At 35.1% G+C, this 26,622-nt stretch overlaps 1 protein-coding gene across 1 annotated transcript in view; it reads right to left on the bottom strand.

The window, feature by feature from the left end:
• The window catches only part of ADGRV1 (adhesion G protein-coupled receptor V1), a 544,806-nt gene extending 524,878 nt beyond the window's left edge, over window positions 1-19,928 (bottom strand). Inside the window, 9 exon segments of the mRNA XM_033179148.1 lie at window positions 571-747; window positions 6,286-6,615; window positions 6,987-7,257; window positions 7,932-8,497; window positions 10,770-10,883; window positions 13,332-13,436; window positions 15,577-15,672; window positions 16,799-16,948; window positions 19,746-19,928. Of these exon segments, the coding sequence (XP_033035039.1) occupies window positions 571-747; window positions 6,286-6,615; window positions 6,987-7,257; window positions 7,932-8,497; window positions 10,770-10,883; window positions 13,332-13,436; window positions 15,577-15,672; window positions 16,799-16,948; window positions 19,746-19,928 (1,992 nt within the window).
• Window positions 19,929-26,622: the final 6,694 nt, after the last annotated feature.

The following is a 26,622-nucleotide window of genomic DNA, read 5'->3' on the forward strand; positions in this document are numbered from 1 at the left end:
GAGGAAGGTGGACTACTTGAGTTCAGGAGTTGGGTACTAAACTGGACAACATGATGAAACCCCCATCTTTACTAAAAATAATAATAATTAAAAAAATAGCCAGGAGTGGTGGCACACACCCGTAGTCCCAGCTACTCAGGAGGCAGAGGTTGCACTGAGCTGAGATCACGCCACTGCACTCCAGCCTGGATGACACAGTAAAATCCTCTCTCAAAAAAAAAAAAAAAAAAAAAAAAAAGTTTATGTTTGGCTACCACTGTAGTATCGAATGTCATAGAACTGTCTGAAAGCTGTCACATCAAAATATCCTACACTCACTGTGAGCAATTAATTCTAATTTCATTCTATCTAATAATGTAAAAGATGATGGGAAAATCACATACTCATCAGTTACCTATTTCAAATGACATACTGAAAGCTTCTTGTACATGGTGAAGCTGTTTAAGATCTGTTAACCCTATATGCTGATCCTATTTTAAAAAGAGTGTTATGCTGATCCTATTTTAAAAATAGTGTCTGTACATTACTTCATATTCATTAGCCCCCATCAGTAAGAAAGAGCCTACTTACTACTTCAGCAGCAAAATCTTCTGGTTCATGCAAAATAATTGGAAGATTGCTAAGAAGGCCAATTTCTCCATTTGCAATGGCTGGAGTAACCAGTAAAGAAATATTGCAGATTTCCCCAAATCTAGGGCTTATGGGTGGGATTGGGGGAATTATGTTCAACAACTCCACAGTTTCCAACTATAATAAACAAAAACACACAAAAAAGTAATAAGAATGGATAGAATAGAAATGTTTTAAAAAAGCGTAACAGCATGGGGCAACAAAGTAAGCATAGGTAGAGGTCACCAATAACTTGGCAATTTTATTCTCCTCCTCCCTCATTCACCATCCCTTTTCAATCTCCTTTCCTGGCCTCTGGAGCTCTTTCTGTCTCTCAATTATAATTCCCCAGGGGTCTCCCTAAACCCTTTATCTTATAATTTTATGCCTGCTCCTTAATAATCTCTGCATCTCTGCATCTCTCCCTCTAATTTCAAATCATTATAGCCAACTGCCACCAGACATCATATAAATGTCACACAAACACCTTACATATACAATATCCAAAACAGAAATCACTGTCCCTGTTCCATGCACCTTCACTAGTATCATTGCCAGTGCCACCACCTGCTTTTCCTCCTTGCCACCTACATCCAACTACCTTGACCTTAAAGCCAAATATCAGTCGTCCACATCTCCTTCCTGTCTTCCACTGACCCAGACTTCCAATCATCCCCATTTCCCTTCTCCTCCAGACAAAATTCAGTATCAGAAGACCACTCAGAACTCCATTAATAACTTCATGCTTCTTTACATTTAAAGAACTGCAATGTATAACATATAGTATCCCTGTAGTCATACATTTTACATATTGCTGGTTTATCATCATTTGATGCATTCCAGATTTTTACTTCCCAACAGGTCTGTAGAGCTCTTATGGGTCTGTGTCCTTTTCAGCATTTTCCCAATACATGACATAGGCTTGACATAGACTTGAAACTGCAGCAGCTTCACAATAAATATTTGTTAATTCCTCCCTTCTACACAATCTGAGCTCTATAAGAATTCTGATAAATCACATTCAACGTTTTCAATATTCTAACTTTTCAAAATCTAACTTCTCAATGCACATAGTGTTCACTTCAGGAGTGCAGGAATAGGTAATCATTACAGAACTGCAAAAACCACAGGGATTTTAAATATTACAATAAAATGCAACTTTTAACTTAATAAAACATGTCTCTCCCACTCTTTAAAGCCCTCTGTTAGGCTTTATAATATTGAAATGATGACACTAAGTAACCACCAGTAGAACTGTGATTTAAATTGATTTTCCACACGTGGACAGGACTGGTACTGATTTCCCTCCTACTTTGTGATGAATGGTACATGTTAATGAATAAAAGTAAATGTCTTTTTTAAATGTCACACATTTTGCTTTAAAAAATCACATACAGGAGAAAGACATAAATAATTTTGGTTTTGGTAAATATTCTTTCAAAAAAAGAAAAAAATTAGATTGATCAATTTTGTCAAGTATTGGCATACAGATTAAATCACATAAAATAAAACATGGTTTTTAGTATACTGCATTTACTTCGCAATGTAAATTAAATGTAAAGATAAATAAAGTCACATAACTGTCATTCTAGAGAAAAGGAATATATATACACATATATATTTATCTTACAAAATAGCACAAAGTAAAATAAAATACATATATTTGAATGGTATATAAATATAAGGGTGTGCATTGTTATAAAGCAAAGATATTTCTAAAATACAGTGGTCACGTATGACCAAGCACATGTTTGTGAATGAACATTCTCATTGCTGTATATTCAAAAAGAGCTAAACGGATAACACTGTGTTAAGCATCAAGAAAAAATCAATACATTTTTACTCAAAACTTTCTAAAAAGAAAGAAATATCTAAATCATATTTCCCTACACTTATCAAAAACGTTATACAATTAATCTTACATATAGTATTTTTGACAAATTAGAAAGAAAATACAGACAGTTATGAAATGAACTGATGGAAAAGAAAATGTTAATTGTACATGGCTTATTTCCTAGCCTATAAGCCTTTTTTTGTCTGGGTTCCATCTGCTAAATCAAACCGCTCTATTCATTCATAAAGAATCATTCTTTACTTTCAGATAGTTTGCCACTGGGACAGCACATTAGTAACCCCATGCTTGCCAAAAGCTGCACCTCAGACTAAAGTATTTAGCTGAGAGGGTTACTAAAGAATGAGGAGCGACTAAAGAATTCTTTCTTTAGTTTCATTCAACTTTGCATGCAGAGGCTGAGGCTTCCTATTCTTGAGCTGCTCATCTATTATGTACTATGAAAACTATACAACCCTCTTATTCCAACCAGCCTTCCAGAACCTACAACTGTTTTGAACCTCAATGATTTATGTCAGTGACTAATAATGCCTTCTTCCCCCTAAGCAAGTGTTAAATTAACTGCACTGTAAGACCTTTGTTTTTTAACTATATAGAGAGATACATAAAGAATTGAGTCTGAAATTAGTGGTGCAACTTTCTAACCCAGGATCACCAAAAATCAGATATTAATTACATCCTTCTTCAACTTTTTCTTAGTTTTCAAGTGTTATCAAAAATTAATTCTGTCATATTCATATAGAATACTGAGGCAGAGTAGCTAGTATAATACCTGACTCATACAAAGGATGTATTTATACAAGAATTCTCTGCAGCTACTTGGATAGAAATATTGGACCTTTTCAAAAGATTAAAAGTTTAGCATAGAGGATACTGATATTGGTACAGATTTTTTATATATATTAGCACAGTGTTTACTGTCTCTATCTATAGTAAAAACTAGTTTTGAGGCATTATGAGAAAAGAAATTAGAAAGCTAAAATAACAAAAACGTTCTCTGTAACTCCAGAACAACGTTTCTGCATCATCAATTCTCAAACTTTTTATCACATCACCGCAACAATTCCACATATGCCAGAATGCCCAGGCCTCCATGAGAAAGCAAAAGCAACTGTGTAAAATCTTGGCCTCACTCCACTTGTTTTAATAATCTGGTTCTTGTATGAGTTGTAGATGATGCCAGACTGGAGACAAACAAAAGGGAGAACACTAGGCACCAAAAAATTCCCAAAAAATCCTTGAACATTTATTTATGAGAACGTTCTGAAACCCTGAAACCTGAGGACACCAACAGCAGAGAAGACAAACAAGTGCTGACATCAAAAAAATTCCATTAAATTCTGAAACTCAACAAATTGTATCCCAGACAGTCTTGAAACTTCAGAAATGCTACTGTAAGTGTGAACTGGTAAAATCAGTATGCATTTCCATATTAATAAAATCAATTTTTAAAAGCAAACAAATTATGTCATGTTTTTGTATAAAGCCAGAGGGTTTCTTTGGTTTTATTTTTTAGTTTCTAAATATAGCTCTAAATGTGTTCTGGTGGCAGCATTCTAGTTGTTTTAACTTAATGCTCACAAGGGCCCAAGTCATGTGCATGGCCATTTGCAGTATTTCACTTCACAGATCTAGACTCCCTGGCATCCACAAGCCACAGGACAAACCAGACACAATTGTGAATAGAGCCATGTTCCCTATCTTTCCACTCCAAGAAAAATCCAAGGGTCCTCCAGAGAGTGAGTTATCCTCACAAGTAGAAGCACACATCACATGAAAATCTTCCCACTTGGAGGAGATGCAAGAAAACAAAAATTAATAATAATAAAGGTGAAGATCAGGATCTATTGCCATTAGGGTAGGGCTCTGGGGAAGATGGCAAATGCCTCCCTCTGTGTAGATATATTACAAAAAGGTGTCGCTTACATACTGACAAATCCTATATCCCCATAACAGGTTACCCACTAAGCCCCTTGGACAAGAGTTCTCGAAAAACGCACTAACAGCACAAGTATGCCTGGAGGCTCAGCTTAAAAAAAGGCGGGAGTCTTCAAAATGAAAACAGTCACCCTACCAAGTGCTGACACAGTCTTACAAAATTCAGAACACCAATGAACAGTTGTAAAAAGCTTTCAGAGACAAAGATCGAATTATCTAAAAGATAAATCATTTCCTTCCCTTCAAATTTCTCATCTGCAACTCTGGCAGCTTAACAACAATTCCTTTCAAGTTCTGAAGAATAAATTATTTTAATCTAGAAATTTCTACCAAGCCAAACTATCAACATGAGTATAAAATTTCACATTTCAGATGCTCAAAAACTCAAAAAGTTTACCTTACATACATACTTTCAACACATGTGTTTGAGGGTAGATATAGTACAATAAAACTACAGCATAATCCCAGAAGGGAAAGGCAAGAGATTAAGAAAATTCAGGAGTTCAGTAAAAAACATCCCAGACAACAGATGTAAAACAAGCATAGAAAGCAGTTAGTTTAGCTAAACTCAACATTCAACATGCACAGGAAGATAGCAGCAAGGTCTCAATAATATAGTAAAGATAACATATAGAAAAGGGACAATCAGAAACTCCAGAGAAAGGAATAATAAATCCATCATAAAAAAAATCTAGACAAAATATGAAACATACTTAAATGTGGTAAGATTCAAAGAAATTAGTGAAATAGAATATTTAATTTGCTATATACTTCAGTTGGCAAAATGTATGGCAACATAAGATTTTAGCTCTTTCCTTGTCAGTCCATTCACACTACCTGATTCTGTATTTAATTGGTTTACATAATTTAATAAGCACTCTTTATTGATTTTGGATTTTAAGTGTCAAGCAATCAACACATGGAAAACAACAACAGTATCATAAATGAGTGCAGATATTTTACACTTTGGCCATAAAAATATTTTGGTTAGCAGAAGAAATGAAATATGTAAAATGGAAGGATATGTTATGGAGACTTTACTAAACAGTTGAAGGTACAGAGATCCTACCTAGACAAAGAAATTGATTTTTTAGCATATTATTTAAAAGTATTTATAAAATTTTTCTTGGGCCAGGCGCGGTGGCTTACAACTATAATCCGAGCACTTTAGGAGGCCCAGGCGGGTGGATTATCTGAGGTAAGGAGTTCAAGACCAGCCTGGCCAACATGGCAAAACTCCGTCTGTACTAAAAATACAAAAATTAGCCAGCCGGGTGTGGTGGCAGCCACCTGCAATCCCAGCTACTCGGGAGGCTAAGGCAGGAAAATCGCTTGAACCTAGGACGTGGAGACTGCAGTGAACTGAGATCGTGCTACTGCACTCCAGCCTAGGTGACAGAGTGAGACTCTGTCTCGAAAAAAAGAAAAACAAATTCTCATATTGCTTTATTTCTGAAATATTTCCCTTGTAATATTCATTATGAAAACACACTTATCCTACGAATCCTATTCCTATGTCGTATTTTCTCAAATCAATTCAAAGCATAGTTAGCCTCTCTTTCTCTTGCTCTCCCCTGTAATAGTTTGTAAGTTACTCTACTATGTTATCCATGACAGTCCGACTTGCATGACTGGCATTTCACGTCTGGCGTACTTTCAATGTCACATAATTAAAATATTAACTTTGGTAAAAATTCTTGTCTTCTTTATCCTTATATACCTCAGGAGCAGGCATAATCTCTCTTCCAACTACCTAAATAACTTTTAGTAACAAAATATAAATGACAGAAAATAACAAAGTCAAAATAATTTTAGTTAATTCTTTCACACAGATTAGTGCACTTGAGGGTTAACCAAAATTATGATTATTTTAATAATAAAAGTACCTGTACTAGAAAGTGAGCTCCATTTTGAAGGAATGCATCATTTCTTATTGGTAATTTTGTAGTGACTTGAGTTTTTTGCTCTGGAAAAGTGAGGTCATTTCTCCTCGATATATTTAAGATGCCATCTTTTGCTTGCAAGGGGTCCACAGCTCCAGCAGGAATGTAAAGTACAGAATAAAGCAGCCTCACATCTCCTTTAGTCCCTCCTAGTCTTGTAAAACTCAAGGATAAGTGTCGTTCACCTGGGCTGCTTTCAATCTTCTGGTTTTCCATAGGAAAAAATGTTATTAGGCCATAGACATCATCACTATCCTGAATGTAGAACAAAAGCTGCAGATAAAGGAATAAAATATTAAAGTATAGAATTCTCACATCTGAGATTATCAAATTCTGTATTTTCCATGTTATTCTAATTTGAATATTAATATTTCATGTCTAAAAATGATGACTTCCTACACATAATAGAGTAAAAGATGAACCAAAAACAGATTTGGAAATGTTCCTAAATCAGTTTGTGGAATTTTTTAGAGAGTAAAATATTTATTTTCAGAAGGAATACTGAACAAGAAAACTATCTTTCCAAAGCCAGTGTTTTTCTTGTCCCTTCAAACTAAACATAAAGTTGATGTGTATGATCACATTCTTTGGTTCTTCTACAGCACAGAAATATTAACAAGCATAAAGCATAACAAGAGTTATACCTCTGCTGGCTCGCTCACTTCTGCACCTCCTCGTATTGTATGAGGCAGAATTTGAAGTAGATAAGCTTCTGCCTCTTCTGGAAGATCATCATCAACTATAGTAAGAGGAACTGTTGCCAACATCTGCCCTTGTGCAAAATGGAGAACTCCAGAGCTTGGGGTGATATCTGCTGTTACTGGTGAGGGATCACTGTTGTTCCGTGTCAACACCCAATTCACAGAGACGTTCCCATGGGTACCGCCATTTCTAACCACTGTGATTTCTTCAAATCTTAAATGTTTTAAGAGAAATACATATTGTCACATAGTACACTTTATTTCCCTTAGATTAGCTTTCCCAATGTCAAGTTGTCCATTAGACACTGATAAAAACAGAATCTATGTAACAAAAGAACAACTGATTTGTTTTTTGTTTGAGACTGGGTCACATTCTGTTGCCCAAGCTGAAGTGCAATGGTGTGATCAGAGCTTACAACAACCTCAACCTCATGGACTCAGGCAATCCTCCTGCATTAGCCTCCCACGTATCTGGGACTTCAGGTGGACACCACCACACTCAGCTAATCTTTTTATTTTATTTTATTTTTTGTGGGCGGGGGTCTCACTTTGTTGCCCAGGCTGGTCTCGAACTCCTGGCCTAAGATAATCCTCCCCCTAAGCCTGCCAAAGTGCTGGGATTACAGGTGTGAGTCACCACGCCTGGTGGAAAAAAAAACATTTTTAATATGAAGGTGTGGATATATGAATGTGTCCTAGGGAACTACTATACTATAAATCATTTGCATAATTAAATCACACTCCAAATAAGAAAGAAAACAGTGAAGCCATGGTAGAAAAAAATGACACATATTCTAACAGTTTGTTGTTGTGTCCAACACTACAAAACTTAAATCTTGGAATAATATATTAAAATAATGGTAGCAATATATTTAAAATAAATCATACCTTGATATTCTATCTTCATCAATTATAACTGTCCTTTCAAACAAAACACTGTTGAGTGAAAGGACTCCATAAGGTTTATCATTTGGCTTAATGGTGACTTGTACAACAGAAGGGCTTATTAGCACAGCATCTCCCTGTAAGGTATCTTTTAGTAACATAATGTGAAACGATTCAGCAATCTCTGGTATGGTGTCATCAACTATTTGAAATTTCAAGTGAGATTCATGAATAAAAGGTGGAAAAACAACAGTTGTGTTTGGCTGAAGATCAATGAAGTCCAGATTTTGCTGGGCATGTGCTGTGGAATTCCCAGTTGTGATAGCATAACTGATTGAAACCTCATATTCATCAGATCCAATCAGATTTCCATTGTTGTCCTTTCCACGAACTACTGGAATTACGAGTATGTGGTCTTCCTCAGGAACCAAATAAATACTCTGAAGGAATCTCACGGGACTATCATTTTTCTTAATGATGATCTCAACTGAATTCCTAGAGGTGTTTATCTCAGCTCCTCCTTCTACGCTTTTCAGTTGAACTAAAAATACTTCATCATTTTCTGGTACCTGTTAAAGGAATATAAACAGAGGCAAAACATCAACAGCCAAAACACCTGGAAAGAGACTAAAGTGTAACAAGTCATTATGTTTCAATACAATTACACAGAAATAAAAATTCTCTAACTGAGGGAGCAAATAGAAAGGCTTGTTTAGTCTCCAATTAATAAAATATTTTCCACAGGTAAATAACGTATTTTGGACAGGAAAAGAAAACGTAATGAAGCAACAGTACAACTAATGAAGTACAAGTATAATGTCTTTCAGCCTTAACTGGTCCTTGGATAACTCCAAAGATTAAATAGTAAAAAATTGTCATACATTTCTATCAGTTTTATCAGTTTGGTAGGGTTAGAAGTAGTACTGAAAGTCTAATAATACCTAAAAATTTGGAAAGTACGTTAAACATTACATAAAAATTGTTAGTTTTCCTTGTGAATTACTCTTGCTTTTCTCCAAATGGTTAATTCAGGAGTTAAACATGTGACACCAATATATGCTTTTCGAGATACACATCATGCCTCCCTGGAGACAAAGCTGTAAGAGTCACTACTAGGAAAAATGTTAACACTATTTAAGTGCAATTTTTGCTTTTCTTTTTTTCCCCCTTTTTTTTATGCTCCTGCAGAGAAATCTTGGGGTTAATATCCACAGTGCTGTGTGAGCTTTTCATTCACCACAAACTCTATTTTAGAAATAAAAGTGAAGAAAAAATGCATACTTTTACCTCCATCAGTAGCAATACAAAAAGCAAAGCTATTTATCTTAAAAATAAAATGTTATGATTTGATTGATCTTTCAAATTTACAATCAAAAGGTATAATTAATCATCTCCCCAAATTATAGCCCGTTCAATGCTCTGAGATCTTTTTTTTTTGAGACGGAGTCTCGCTCTGTCGCCCGGGCTGGAGTGCAACGGCCGGATCTCAGCTCACTGCAACCTCCGCCTCCCAGGTTTATGCCATTCTCCTGCCTCAGCCTCCCGAGTAGCTGGGACTACAGGCGCCAGCCACCTCGCCCGGCTAGATTTTTGTGTTTTTTAGTGGATACGGGGTTTCACCGTGTTAGCCAGGATGGTCTTGATCTCCTGACCTCCTTATCCACCCGTCTCGGCCTCGCAAAGTGCTGGGATTACAGGCTTGAGCCACCGCGCCCGGCCCAATGCTCTGAGATCTTAAAACAAAAGGTTTTTTTTGCTTGCTTCCAGAACCAGAGGAACTAGAGATATCAATGCTTCCAAATATTTTATTTTTTTCAAGAGAAGAACTCTTTTCTAATAATGTCTTCTAATACTCTAATACATTTTTTTTCCTTCTCTTGAGGTTTCTTGTGATTTAGTTTCAGAATGTCTGTAGGAGGGTAGAGGGAGGGTTACAAACTCCCAGCTATTTTCTTTTTGTTTTCTTTTCTGGCAAAATATAGTTTCTTTTCTAAAAAGTCATGTTTTCTCTTGTTTAGCTCATGTGGGGGACATCCTTGCACATTATTGCTCAGATTCATTCTTTTCTTAGCAATTAAGCTAGCTGTATCATGTATCTCTATCCTTGGTAGTTTCTTTTTTTTTTTTTTTTTTTTGAGGCGGAGTCTCGCTCTGTTGCCCGGACTGGAGTGCAGTGGCCGGATCTCAGCTCACTGCAAGCTCCGCCTCCCGGGTTTACGCCATTCTCCTGTCTCAGCCTCCCGAGTAGCTGGGACTACAGGCGCCCGCCATCTCGCCCGGCTAGTTTTTGTATTTTTAGTAGAGACGGGGTTTCACCGTGTTAGCCAGGATGGTCTCGATCTCCTGACCTCGCGATCCGCCCGTCTCGGCCTCCCAAAGTGCTGGGATTACAGGCTTGAGCCACCGCGCCCGGCCTATCCTTGGTAGTTTCAATGTGAAATATGAAAATAATAAAAACCTTCCCATAAATGTGAACATTAAAAATATCCAAACAAAAGAATATCAACTTAAGTAGAATTTTTCTTTGCTTTTGTGGTAAAATATTTATTCTAGGTTAGTACTGTTCTTGCTCAAAATTGAAAGCACTAACACAAATAGATTATCAGGGTATACAAAATGCTTAAATGTTTGTATTATGTATGGTTGCCAGTTATATTCAAATTCATCAGCTTTTAGATGTAAAATTTAATGTGAATTAAGTAAGATAAATAATAATAAGATGTATTCCAAAATAGCTATTTATAGCTGAGGTATGACTGGCCACAATACACTAAGTTTATACAGGACTGTGTCCTGCAACACAGGGTCCTTGTCCCGTTTGGGTATGTAACATTAGCCAACCTCATCGTCGAGTACTGTCAAGTTATAAATTACTGTTGCTCTGCCAGGGAGAAAGGTGATATTTCCTTTGACTGGACTCAAATCTTCATCAGGGGAATTTGGGCCACCCTCTACCTGAAAAGAAACACACAATGCCGTCAATAAATACAAAATACTTCACGAGATTGAGAAAGCATCATTATGATGTCAGCTGACAAAAATCTGAAGTTTAAAGATGTTCTGAAAGAATTACATCATTCTGCCCTTCAAATTAATAGGTCCTATAACGTAATTATAGATATTGACTATAACTGCATTAAAGTACGTGGTTTCTATGAGCTGCTTTTTCTCAAGCATTACGTTAAACCTGAAGGGAGAAATACTCTATAAATATTTCTTCTTGGAAGAAAGGGTATTCAAGATTAGTAAATTCCCTCAAGTAACAGAATCAAATGCCAATATTTTCCACTTCACGAGCTGGATGTGAAGATGTGAAGAATGAATAAAATCATTCATTAAAAAAAGCATTTGTTGAAGAATGAATAAAATCATTCATTAAAAAAAGCATGCTCCATGCTCCATCTCTTCTAGGTACTAAAGATTTAGCAGTGAACAGAGCTAACTCTGCACCATATAGACCTGACATTTAAAGGAAGGGAATAAATGATAAGTAAATGAATGTGTGTATCTTATATGATAATAAGTATCATAGAGAAAAAATTAAGAATAGCACGAGAGAGATCGAGTGCCAGGGAGGGGTGCTATCTGTATGCAGTTATAATCAATATAAAGCACTTACAACAATATATGGCAATAGTAAGCACTCCAAAAATGTTCCTTATAATTATTTAAATAGAAAACAGGCTACAAATCTGATAAAATAACTTTAGACATCCATAGATAAGTTGAAAACACTCTAACCTGGATGATTTATTCTTTCTACAGCCAATTATTTTCTAATTTTTCCAATATTTATCAGAAAAACTTTCAAAAATTGTCTAAATGCATATTCCTAAGTACCTGAAAAATTGTGTATGACTTCCAGTGTAGAACTTGCAAGACTACTGCATAGTTAGTGTTTACTATGTTTTTCATGCATTATTGCCTTCTGCTGTTCTATGTTCTGTGTAGTTAACATAACTACCATATGATGTGGACACCCACAAGCATGAACAAAACTATTCTATGCTTCTATAGAATTGTGTTACATAAATACAAGTTTCCATTTTATTGATATTACCATTAATAATTAGGAAAGAAACTGGTATCTGAAATTGCTAACACTCTAATGTTTGAAAATAGTGTATGATCATGTTGTGGATCCTAAAAAACACAGAAAACACAAAATTAGTTGAAGATTTAAATGTGTATCTCACAGAACAGCAATGTGGTGACACAATGATTGGCACATGGTCAGTAAGCAATCAAATCAAATGATTAGAGCTAGCACCTGAAAAATACACCTCACCCACAGCTTATCATATTCATGCCACATCCTGTAACATTTATGGATTCCCATTGTGGAGTGCAATGGCAATAAACACCATCCATTTGATGTACTGAAAAAAGTGGGGGGTGGGGGAAAGGCATAGTGGGTCATGACTGTAATCCCAGCTCTTTGGGAGGCTGAAGAGGGAGGATCATTTGTGCTCAGGAGTTCGAGACCAGCCTGGGCAACATAATGCAACTTCATCTCTACAAAAAACATTAAAACTTAGTTGGGCATGGTGATGCACACCTGTACTCCCAGCTATTCAGAAGGCTGATGCAGGAGGACTGCATGAGCTCAGGAGGTTGAGGGTGCAGTGAGCCATGACTGTGCCACTGCACTCCAGCCGGGGCATCAGAGTAAGATCCTGTCTCAAAAAAAAATTAAAATAAAAATAAAATGGAGAAAGACAACATATTAAATCATTTTACATAAACCTAAGTAATCCATGGGTATTTTAAAATTTCCTATTTTTGAAAACATTTATCATAAAAGTTTTATGAAATTTATAGAATTAACATTATTATTCTATCTTATGATTTATTTTTCCCACATATCTAAAATGTTAGCTTGTATTTCATGTAAGCATTGTATACACAAGCAGCAAGGAAAACATTTTTATATTAATCATGAAATGTATCAGATCAGAAAAGTATTCATCTTTAATTGTATTGTGTCGTGTTTATTATACAAGGAACTTTGATTTTCAAAACTGTAGCCACCTGGTATGAACTCCAGTGTTTGTATTTAAAGTGATTTCAGGGCCAGGTGCGGTGACTCACACCTGTAATCCCAGCACTTTGGAGGCCTAGGCGGGTGGATCACCTGAGACCAGGAGTTCAAGAATACCCTAGCCAACATGGTGACAACCTGTCTCTACTAAAAATACAAAACTTAGCCAGGCATGGTGGAGCGTGCCTGTAATCCCAGCTACTGGGGAGACTGAGGCAGGAGAATCACTTGAACCCGGGGGGCAGAGGTTGCACTGAGCTGAGATCATGCCACTGCACTCCAGCCTGGGCAACAGGGCAAGACTCTGTCTCAAAAATAAAAATAAAAATAACTAAAATAAAATTACTTCGGAGTAAACTTACCTCAAAAGTCACCATGACCATTCCATAGGTTCCCTTTTCCCTGAAGAGAGTAAGAGGCACGGACTCGTTTCTGCCCCTGGGCTCACTCACTGTGACTGAGGGAAGCTATTGAGGAGAGCAAGCACAGATGATGAGGATCTGAGCAATCAGAGGTATGAGGCAGTAAAAACTATTACCTCAGAAATGCCCAATTTCCACAGACAAATCAATCCACACTGTATATAAGAATGTGATATTTCCTAGCGTCAATGAACTATAGCTTTAAAATGCTGAAAAAGTTAAAAATAATAGAGTAAAGGAAACACAAAAACTAGTCAAGCAAAAGATGCTGTTTCTTGTCCTGGTTCTACCATCAACTAGCTGTTCTGCTGAGGAATTTAAAGGTTTTTTAGTTGAAAGGTGACAAACTCAAATGCTCACAGGGGCCCAGGAGGTGACAGACATGAGTTAAGCCTCCAGACCAAGGCAGCAGGTCACTGGGACCACCACTTGGCCCTGACCACAACCCCTCTTTCTCCACATCAGCCAGCTTGTCAGTGAAAAGCAGACACTGCTAATAACTTTCAGGACAGGATCTCTGCAGCAGGTGAAAGCGAGGACTTCAAAAGAAATATGCTGATTTGGCTGGTGGAAACTCAAGGTGGGAGAGGAGGAATACAGACGCAGCCAAGTGCACAAAGGCTACAGAAGCAGTGGCCAGCTCTCCGGGTGACAGCAAAACTCAGTAGCCCCATCCATAACTGGGGTTAGGAATGCCCATCTTGAAAGGTTGTGATAAGGTTTCAATGCAATAGTTCACATCAAGTGCTTATACTGAGGGTTCAGTAAATGTTGCTATTATTATCATCATCATCAATGTCATTTTCACTACCAACATAACCATCCTCAGGGTGGAAACCAAAGCCAGCCTATTGAGCACCACTGTGAGCTCAATGGTTATTTAGTTTAATTTTAAGGATGTCAAAGGCTGCCTGGCAGCACTGAGACCCCCACCAGTCAGGGACCTGGGACCCATGCCAGAAACTAGGATTCATTTCTCAGAGGCTAAGATGTATAATGTCAACAACAACAAAATAAACCTTTAAACAAATCAGTGTGAGGTCAGAGGTGATATACAGGGAGTTAGTGTAGCAAGAAAGCCATATGGAGAGAAATTAAGCAATTAAGGGAGCCTGCTTCATCATTAATAATTCCTTATCATTCAAGTAAGAGATGGTTGATTAACTTAATGTTTTTAAATGACAGTATAATGGAGGATACCGAATTTCTACCAAACTGAGGTTGGTCAAATACCCTTTTTAATGAAGATACGGCACTATAAAGATATTTACCTATAGCCCACTTGTTTCAAAGATAAGTTAAGGTACCAAGAAAATGACATACAATACAACCAATTGTAGTAGCAATCTAAAAATAAATGAAAAGCTGGGAAGTATTGCAACATGTTTTATTAATTATAATTAGTAATGTGATTCAAAGAGACTCTAAGTCAGGAATGTTACTGGAGTCTAAAATTTAGTGGCCAAATTCAATTGTATTGGAGATAAACTTGGTTTTATTTTAAGAGCTAGAAACAATTTATCTAAAGAAGGGCCCTATCTTGTGTATTTGTTTCCAAACATAAAACCCTCTGATCATAGGATTGGCCAGAGCCACAGGAATTCAGTTAAGGAATAGAAAATAAACTATTGAGCAAAAGTGAGTGGGATGGAATGAAGTTTCAACCTTCAGAAAATATCAATTAATGGGAAAATCTTAAGAGTTGGGATGACTACAGAATTTTAAAGAGAGGTAACACCTGCTATTCAATTTAAGTTCACAGTAAGTTTTTTGAAAAGTATTATTTCAATATGCTTTCTCATCTCCCATTAACTCCAAACTTTCAGAAGAGTCTGACAAACAAACAACACTTTCTTTAGGTGACATTTGGGGAAATCAGGCAAAAGCAATGGGTGGTATATCTGAATTAAAGACAAAAGTGGTAACAAAGGAGTCAGGTGGAACAATCGGCAGAAAGAGATTAGGACAACAGATGTCCACGATCATACAAGCCTCCTCAATTCACAAACATCTTGGGTAGAACAAATGAATGGTCTACAGAATGTGAAACAGAGACAAAGTTAAAGCAAATTTTATTTAAATATCAAAAGACAGCATGATACTGCTAACATCATGAAAACTAAATTTTTAGAATTTAATAAACTATTATCTAGCAACCACAAGTATCATTAAATTGTGTCCATACCATATTAAATGAAATAATTCCAAATGCATTGTCATTTGATAATATTGTCACAGTAACAGTCCTTGGCCATCCGAGCTTCACATTTGCTGAAGATTTCTAAAATAAAATCCCAAAAATAAAATAATGAATTAAAAATAATAAATTAAATATTTATTTTTGTAGAGTTTGTCTTCAAGTAGTCATTCAGAATATAATAAAAATACATATGTAATCTTAATGTACAGATTAAGTAAACATTCCAATTACATCAATATGGTTAAGAAGTTCCAAATGAAAAATTTTCAAAAAAGTTTTGAAAAGCGTAAGTCACTGACTCTTAATAATATATGATAGTATAATTATAAATAATCACTGGCTAGTAATACTGTATTATAAATTAGTTATAATTACTATCCTGTCACTAATATAACAGAATTAAGTACACAGTAAAAAATTCAATGTAATTTTTCTCATGCTATTGAAGGTACTGGAACTTTAGAATTAGTTATTCTATGAATCACAGAACCAAACTGAAGATAAAACATTAAAACTATGTTTATAAAATGCAGAGTTTTCTGTAACATTTGTACAGATGTTCAAGAGCAGCACAAAAGTATATTTTTTAAAGAATGACTTAGAAGAGCAAAATATAACTGTTTCAAGTGTCATTTTCACAAACATTTTAATGGTAGTGACACAATTATTCAAGAAAAAAATTCTTAATGCTCTTTAGAAAAAACCACCAGAATGTTGTTAGCGAGTCATTGCCTCAACCCAATAGATGAAGCCATAAAGTTCAATTAAACCTAAGACTACTCAAGTTTTTTTCCCCAGCGGTACTCTGAATTTAAGTCACAGGGACCTCCCACTTCCATGCCTGCTTTATGTATCCTTGTCCTTTGAATTCAGAAGTCACAGTCATTCTTTGCACATCTGGTAGCAGGCGAGGAATAAAAGAAAAAAAGGCCAAAGGGAAGGCAAAGTTTTCTGGAGCAAGTGTCATGGCAATTCCTGAGTAAGGTGAATGGATCCAAAAACTAGCTGTGGAATTTCTGAACAAGATCAAGGAATAACCAGATTATGGAAATGTTGAACAGGTTGTCAGTTCTGGATTCTATGAATACCACCACCAGTTATCTGAATTGGCTCATCTCTCGATAGATAGGTTGTTAAGCACTAAAAGATTTTTAAAAGTTTTATAAGTCCTCCTTATAATTTCTATAAGGAGGAAACACGGACTTACCTGTAATGTTAAGTGAAAAATAAAAGTTTCATCAGGCTCTGGTAAGTCATCATCACATACTGCTATGTACACTGTTCTGTTTGTTTCTCCAGCAGGTATAAAAGCTGCAGCATATGTGTCAAAAAAATCACCACTGTCCTCTCCATACAGCTATGAAATGCAAAATATAGATCATTCTTATTTAACACAGTATTAGAACAAGTAAAACTGATGTTAATTACAGCAATCAAGAGAAAAAGCATAAATCAAGTGACTTTTATATTTATCGACAGGGTGTACAAAAACAAAAATCATAAATATTTAACAACTGAAAAAACTTATCTTCAGAAATAAACAAATGATTCTAGGCCAGGCTCAGTGGCTCACTACTGTAATCCCAGCACTTTGGGAGGCCAAAGTGGGCGGATCATGAGGTCAAGAGTTTGAGACCAGCCTAGCCAATATGGTGAAACCCCGTCTCTAATAAAAATACAAAAATTAGCTGGGAGTGGTGGTGTGTGTCTGTAGTCCCAGCTACTCCGAAGGCAGGAGAATCGCTTGAACCCGGGAGGCAGAGGTTGCAATGAGCTGAGATCGCACCACTGCACTCCAGCCTGGGCAACAGAGCAAGACTTCGCCTCCAAAAAAAAAAAAAGAAAGAAAGAAAATAGAAATGATTCTAAACAAAATCATTTGTTCGTGCTATGAAATGAAAACAAATATTACACAGAAAAATAATAATTATATAGGAAAGCAATTATGTGAATTTTTTTCTCTGCTCTTGATTGATCTGGAGTAGACTACAGCAAACCTAACAAGAAGACAAATCATAGCTAAAATTCTCAAAAAATTGTTGTATATATGCAAAGCAACACAACAGGATATTATTCAGCCATCAAAAAGAATGAAATCCTTTCATTTGCAGCAACATGAATGTAACAAGAGGTTATTATGTTAAGTGAAATAAGCCAGGCGCTGAAAGATAGATATTGCATCTTCTCATCCACACATTCTCATCCAGCTAAAAATGTGGATCTGATGGAGGTAGAGAGTAGAATGGTGGTTACCAGAGGCTGAGAAGGGAAGAGGACAATGAAGAGAAGTTGGTTAAGGAGTCAAAAACAGAAGGAATGGGTTCCAATATTCGATAGTACAGTAGGGAAATTATAGTTAACATTAATTTATTGTATCAAATAATTTAATATATCAAAATAGCTAGAAGAGGGGAATTGTAATGCTCCCAACACAAAGAAAAAATTAATGTTTGAAGTGAAGGATATCCCAATTCCCCTAATTTGATCATTACACATTGTATACAAATATTAAAATATCACATATACCCCCCAAAATACGTACAACAATTATGTATCAACAAAAAAGAAGGAAAAGAAAGAGGTGTATGTGGCCTGCCAAAAAATGTGTCAGGAAAATCAATTATTTCCCTATCCGTTTCAAAGAAAATGCTCTTTCCCAAACTCAACCTAAAGTTGTACTCATATTCTCCCACATCTCCAATAAAGATCTAATTCTTCCAGCATTTCAAATGTTTTAGTCATCATAAACTTTTCCTTAACTTTTTAAGATCTTATTCTGTAAAATCAGCATGACTAGTAAGAGTCTCGCATTATTAGTAAGATTCTGCATGACCTTGTGCAGATCAACATGAGATCTCTTTCACCAAACAGCTCAAAATGAGTAATTTAACTACTAGAAAAAATATTTGATTTAGTACCAATAAAAAACATGTACAGGGAAATTTTAGTCAATTCCTAGTTCTCATACATAAAAATAAGTTTAAAATAGTTGAGAAATCCAGGTAAGTTGTCAAGGGTGTTGGAAATATACCTTACTATAGAAAATGACACAAACTTTAAGGAAGAATTATCAAGAGCCACTGAAACAAACAGAAAAGCACAGTAATTCAGCCTATGAAAATCATTTCATCAATTTCATTAATCAAATGCAAATTAATCAAATCATTAACACTTTGAAATAAGTAAAAATCAAAATATATACACATATATATATTCACCAGAATAACATTCATAACAGTAAAAATTAGAAGCAACCTCAATGAAAAGGAAGAATGATAAGGAAGTAATTACAACACCATCAAGAAAAGTTGTGAAAATGATAAAGGAACCTGAAAAAATTGTTAAGATTCAATGAAAATTATATGAAAAAGATTATCTAATATAATGCATACTCTAAAAATAATTTCTATATATAGATATTAGTCACAAATAATTAAAATTATAGCATTGGATTTGTTCATAGGTCGTTTTTCTGCATCTTCTCTTTTTATAATATTTCATAATGTGATTATTAAACCTACCACTTAAAATTTTATTTTTGCAAACAAAATGTTTAAGTACTTTGAGACTCAAATATAGCAATGTTCTCAGTGGTCATATGACATAACTTTCTGGTTAAAAGTAGACACATACTCACGCACACACAATCCACCCAGTAACTAAACTGTGTGCAAGATAGATCTATAGTTTAACAAATTCTACCTAACATTCACTTAAGTTAATATACTTAATTTTTCCCACTAAAAGAGCTCTCAGACATAACTGAAGTTTTTTTTTACTATTGTCAGTTTTCTACTTTTAAATATTCCATACATTTTCTCTACACCACCTTACAATAGATAGTATATCTGAGCAGAGATAACTACAATCCAAATTACCCAAAATGAAAAGTTCTTGTTCTAAAATAAATACATGAACACTATAAAATGATCAGTCTATATCTTTAAAAATAGTACTGTCAAATGCACATGGTTTTGTTGGAGCACTCTATAAACCTATAAGAGATAAAAATTGAATAGTGTTATGTGCAAATCATCTATCATTTACCATAATGAAACTGCTCAAAATCTCAAATGGAAAAAAAAATCCTTGCCATTAAAACTAAGAAATTTCATATCTATTTCAGTAAAAATAGAACTATAATAATTTCTTACCGATACAATTGCAGTAACATTTGCTGGCTCTCCTATCCTTTCAATGATAAGACGAATAACTGTTGTACTTGTTTCATTAACAACAAATTCGGTTTGTCCAGTAAATCTTATTTCTGTTTCTCCAGACACAAACAGGATGAGTAAAGCTGAAAGAAGATTTACTAATAAAGATGCAGAGGGCATCCCTAAAACAAAACAAAACAAAACAAAATGTATATATATATATAAAATTCACGAAATATATCTAATCTATTTTCATTAGATTGTGATGTCTATAGACATAAACACAGTATGAAGAGTTAGACAGCAAACAACTAAGATATAAATATATCAACTGCTAAGCCATCAAACTCAGATGTGTGATGACAGAAGTTAAAAAATCACGATTCTACTCTTATGGTTCTTTTTCTACTATTCAGAAATACTTTTTGCTTTTTAGCTTCTATACCAAGATAATAGTTATAAGTTAAACTTACTTACTAAATTTAGTTCATGTAAAAAATTTATTGACATCCACACTTTAAGAAAAACCTAAGCAGCAACATGGAAATTTAATTAAAGACCATATTTACACAAATAAAACTATGATATACCAGCCGAAACTGAAACAGTTGAAGCTACATTTCTAGCAACAAATTGATTTCTTGGTTGGTGTTTACTTTTTCCTTAAATTTGTCTCCTTTGAGAATTTTTTTTAATTCTTAGTCATTGCAAGGAAATTCTAATCCTCTCAAAGAAGGGATAAATTTCCAGGACTTAAATTTCTTTCATTTTACTAGCTAAAATACTAAGACCACGTCTAAGAAAATGTTCATGTTGCTTTAAAATAAGCAAGTTTATCAAAGTGTATATTTCCTTTTTTTCATGATACTTTTTTTTTTTTTTTTTTTACTACGATATGTATGAGTCATCAATATTGTTCCTACTTTCAGCACTCTGGGATTCAAGCGCTTTCAAAAGCACAACAGTGCAGTGGTCTCCTGAAAATGCTGCTGTTTTGTAATGTAGATGTACCTCTAAAAATGTGAACAATTTCCCTCATGGATCATTAAGATTCCAATGGATCTATGTGATCAGTCGCACGAACATAAAAAGTTCACATGTTTTAAAGAGCTGCATTACATATTCTATGAGCCAAAATGCTTCCTATTAATCTTTACCTTGGCCAAGAAGTAATAAAATTTTCTTGTATGTGATGTTTCCACTGAGCTACACATGGCTTTATATTTAGACACACAAAATACATGAGTTCCTGATATATTTTAGGATTTAAATGCAATGTTCTCAGTTAAGTATATACGGACAATGCAGTCTAAGACTGCTCAATGATGTCTCACACACTTCTGATTGCAAAACCCAGACAGGGATGCCGAGTTCAAATGGAGTCCAGGAAAGGGATATAAGCTAACAGGGACAGAGATGTTGAAGGATTGGGACTTCTTTTGTACCTGTCCCTTCTCTCCAGGCAAACCTGCCAGAAGACTAATGAAATCTGAAGAAGAAATAAAATAGTTTTCCTTGACCAGCTGCAAACTCTTCCCTGTCTTCTAATCCAGTAATGTTCATGGAAAGAAAGGAAATGAAAAAGATGAGAGAAAGGGAAGGGAAAAAGCAAAGCATTTGTGAGACAGGAAAGTGGGAGCAGTTCTGAGCTAAACCAAAGCCGAGTGAAGGTCTTTTATGGAATCCTAAAGCCAGAATGATTTTACACCCCACTTAGGACAAATAGTGGGAAGAAAATGAACAAGGTACAATGAAGAGAGTACAAAATGGAAGACGGAGAAAGAAGGTGGCAACCTAGGCTTTGGATGTGAAAGAAAAAAAATCAATTATGGTCTACTGTGATTTTGAAAGAAAAATCTAAAGTCCTTGAACGGGAGATGTGATAGAACTGTGAACTGAGAGAAATAAGACATCTGAAGTGCAATGTGAGACAGAGTGAAAGTGAGATTACAGCATGAGTAGAGGGAATCAGGAACAAGTAAGAACAGTTCTCAAAATCTGTCCTGCATAAAGATCACCTCAGGCATTTGTTAAAATGCAAATTCTCACTCTCAAAAATTCTGATCTGGTGAGTCTAGAGTGAGGCCCAGGAATATGCATTTAAAACAAATAGCCTTATTAATTCTGATGCAACTGATTCTTGGTATAATACACTTTGAGAATTACTGTCCTAGAGTGTGAGGAATAGTGTTAGAAGTGTGTCCTGGAGTGAACATACAAAAAGTCACATTTGTAGTTACGAGTTAACTACTGAACTTTTTCAATGCTATATGTGCGAACTTCCTCATATGTTTTTTCATTATCTGATACCACATTTTAAGATTTTGTGCATTCTGAGTAAAAGCTGTAATGCCTTTTACAGAGTGATCATAACAGCAAATGCTTATATAGCACTGTTTTAAGGTACTTTAGGTACATTAACACATTTAATCCTTACAATATCTCTATGAAGAAGGTGAGCATAGCATTAGTACCATTTTATAGCTGAGAAAACTAAAGCAGAGATGGGTTAGTTAACATATGCAATATTATTTAGTTAAGTGGCTATGTAGGCTTTGAAGGCTAACTCCAAACTCTCTACCCAATAACCACACCATACTGTCATTTATATTTTATTTCAACAAATCACATACCACCACCTTGAATAATACGATAGATCATTTATGCTACGTTTCCAAGCATTCAGATATTTCAAGCTCATGCACAATAACCAAAACTCCCATAAGACTGCATAATTATGAATCTCCTAAAAGTTTCATTTTATTATTCTAATAAACATTACATTTATTTAAATGACACTACAGCTTTCTTGACTACTTTAAATATTTAACAGTATCTTTTTATGTCAGGACCAATAGCTCAAACGCTGCATTCTTACAGTTTCCCAGGCAATTAGAGCTCCAAGATCCTGTGTTTAAGTTAATAAATTCATTTGAAATTGGTCCACATCAGTGAGTTTTGAGATTATGCAAAATGAGCACACAGGCATGACTGGAAATGCCTCAAATTCTGTGACATCATTGACAATTGCATCTCCTTTGCTTTCATCTTTTCACCCTGTATGAAAAGTTGTTGGGGCAAAATTGACATTCAATAGAATTTAAAGATTAAAAACAGCTTTGAAAATGAAGTTCCCATTACAAGACACGCATAATTACACAAATGCTGAATAGTTTATTTTTTAGAGTAGCTAGGTACACTTCCCTCTATCATACTAAAAATCTAATCTTTGGAATTCCGTTTTTTTAAATTAAAGTCAGAAGACCAGGCATTAGTAATAAATGACGCAGTGCATAAGTCTTAAATCTATTTGAGGTCATTTTTTTCTCTTATTAGATTTAACAAAATTTTTTCACGCCCCGTCAGACTACTTATTTTTAAACTTCTCTATAAAATGAATTTCAAACGTATGTTTTAAGATCATGATGTGCATAATTTGTATTCTGTTGCAATTGTGAAAGAATAGTTTTAGCATCACTGACATCATTCCTCTTCTCTAATGGGATGATATTCCAATATTCAAGTCCTCTCATTTCCAGCTATCATCCATGTTCTCCTCCCACCTCTCACTTTTGTTTTGTATGATTCAAAAGAAATTAAAACTCTTTCTTCCAATATATCCCTAATCTCTTAATAGATCTCTTATCATGCTAAGATGATACGTAGTTTAATTTCTTGCTTCTTATTTCCTGAATTCTACTGTGAGATTTTGATAAGTCCTGATAGCACACAGGCAGAAAATCTCAAATTCTTGAATTCTAGTAATCATATTCAGTCTCTCCAACAAGTCACCTAATTTTGCTCCAAAAAAAATTCAGAATTAAAATCTGGACTATATTAGAGCAGCTCTTACAATGCAAAATGGTTGTTTTCAGAAAAGCAGCTTACAGTTTAATATAACATTTGTATATTGTGTACCTGTACATCATGCAACACCCTGTGCTAATCTATCACCGAGGACACAAAGATACTTAAAATATGTTCCTTGGCTCAAACAGAATCATAGGGTTGGCCATTCAGATCAGGTCAGTCAAAGCCAAGAAGACGGAAGACATAATTAGGAAACTTTCCCTTAAGCATAAAAATGGAAATTCCCTCTACCACTGTATTTGGGATTGTGATAATTGGGGCAAGTTCTCCCACAGTCTGGAAATGAAACGAACACAGCCAAAGACAGAGCCAAGGGGATGAAAGGAGCCACATTTTGATAATCAAGCTTAAGATCTTGAATTCAGCTTTATCCTGGATTTACAATAAATTACATTTTGTGCTCTAGCTGGCTTGGGTTGGGTTTTCTGTTGCTTTCAACATCAATATTTATCAGCCAATCTCCAGTTTGTGATACTGCAAACTCATATTACGATAAACAAACTGGAAAGTCCCCTCTGTCCCACTATAACATTCAACAGTATTATTCTTCTCTAAGCATTCATGAAAGGATGCCATGCTAGCTATCTTCTGTTCCCATGCAATTCTTACCACCATCTGTACTCACAGTCTAATATTTTCCCCTCCAGCTCATAACTGGCAATGACTAATAGGACACTTAGACAAACTAAGGATGTCTTCAGAATAGAACACAGCAGGACAAGAATGTACCATATTGACTCAGTGTCTGAAAAAGCTAAGCCCCTTCTGATTATCACCAAGGAATCCCAATATCTTGCTTCTTTACATTAGTCTGACATTAATTTATTCCTATTGCTGTTTCTCAGGATGCTTCATTGTTCCTGTTTAAAAATGTACTCTTATTTTCCCTGCTTTATTTTTTACCTGGATTACTTAGCCCATAAGAGCATCAAATACTATAAAATTCATCAACAATGTTCATTATAACCAATAAATTCTAAATTATGTTTATCTAGGACAGTACCTTCCTCCCACCTTGTCTCAAACAAGTGATGGACACCTTAGGAAATGTAATAGGTATAGCATATTCCCATTAAAAGGAAAGAGTCAAAGAGTGTTTTTTCCTATGTCTCAATAACTATGCAGAAACAGAGTAGAATAAGGAAGAGAGTAAAATAAAAAAAATAAGAATTAGGACCCAATAGAAGACAATGAAAGAAAACCATAATTCAATTAATTTTGCATTAATCAACTTCGATTTAAAAAAACCTTCCCTCAATTTGAAAGGTAACTCCATCTCTTTACATTTCAGAATAAACAACTATACAGTATCTATGAGTGATGGGACAAGGACCTGAAAAGACAAACATTACTAGTGCAGAACTGAATGAATGCATTGACCTTTTAGCTTCATCTTTTGCCTTGTCAATGCCATAGCAAGCATCTTCCCATGGAGTGACCACCAGGTAATTAATACTGAAAATATGATCCTAAAGGAACAAGGTTTTCAAGTTTAGAATTACTTGAATTCTATTACATCTACTAAGGGGCATTCTAAAACTATAGAATTACTCCTGTGGAACAAGAGAAGCTTCATCGTTCCTATCATCAATTATTCAGCTTCTAAGAATTCGTAATCTGTCTTATTTGGATTTGGCAAGAACCACCAAAAAAATTGGCTTTTGCCCTCTCCCAAACCAAAACAGAATTTAAATTTACAACTTCCAAAAACAAAATACTCTAATGTTACAAATAGAGTAAGTGCTAAACATTTTTAAAGTAATAAATAAAACGAATAGTCTCTTACTCAGACTGTAATGTCATTTGTCTTTATTTTCAATTTTTAAGAAATACATTTTATTTTATTCATTTTTAAATGCCTTATATATGCACGTGGCAAAATATTTAAAAGGAACAAAAAGATAAATAGTAAAAAATAAGCCTCCCTCACAGTACCCTCCACCAGCCATATGCTGCTCCTACCCACAGTGAATCCCAGTTATCGACTTCATTTATATCTCTCGAGATTGTTTATGTGTGTGTATATATATATATACAGACATATATGTATTCCTACAGAAGACAGACCATAGAAATCAGTGTGTGTGTATATATATATACACACACACAGACATATATGTATTCCTACAGAAAACAGACTATGTAAATCAGCACACCTTTCCAAGATGTTAGTTAACAAAGGAATACCAGGCTTCCATGTAGACCTTTGTGTTGGGAATATGTTTATTGTTTCAGACACACCATCATCATTGTATATCTCATCAATAAAATGCCAGTTTCCATCGACTTTCACTACACCCATTGATTCACTCTTGGGGAACAGCTGACACAATTATGGTAACTTAAACCTACATCAATCAAAAGTGTTTGTCCTCTACACATGATGGGCAACAGTCATGCTGGGATCCCTGTTTCTATTATCCTGGAATCCCTTTGAATCCTTTCCTGTGTTTCATTCTCTGTTTGTTAATCCCATGTTTTCTTCTTTCTTAGTTTATTTGGTTTATTCCCTTGTTTTGATGGAGAAAACTCTCCAGTAACATCCTGAGAAAGCATATGTAGAGATAAATGTTTTAGGTCTTGTATGTTAGGAATTACCACAATAATATCCCTCCACTTAACTAACGGTTTAACTGAGTATAGAATTGTAGGTAAAAATAATGTTCTTTCAGAATTTTGAAAGCCTCAGTCCACTGTTTTCAAACACCTAGTGTTGCTACTAAAAAATCTAAAATTGTTTTGATTCTGAAGTGTTTGTGACCCGTTCTGATTGTGTTGTCCGCCCTTTGGAAGGTTCTTCTCATTGTAAAGTGTTCTGAAACTTCAGAATGATGTATCTTGGAATTAGTTCATTCTTGCCCATTTGGCTGAACACTTTGTAAATTCCCTTCAATGTGTCACTCATATCCTTCAGACAGACAGTTTCCTTTATTATTTCACAATGATTTCTGCCCCAACTCCATTTTCACTGATCTCTCTCCCAGAACTCCTATTATTCGGTACT

Source organism: Trachypithecus francoisi, unplaced genomic scaffold (assembly GCF_009764315.1).
Source record: "Trachypithecus francoisi isolate TF-2019V2 unplaced genomic scaffold, Tfra_2.0 Lachesis_group2, whole genome shotgun sequence".
In the NCBI taxonomy this organism is placed as follows: Eukaryota; Metazoa; Chordata; class Mammalia; order Primates; family Cercopithecidae; genus Trachypithecus; species Trachypithecus francoisi.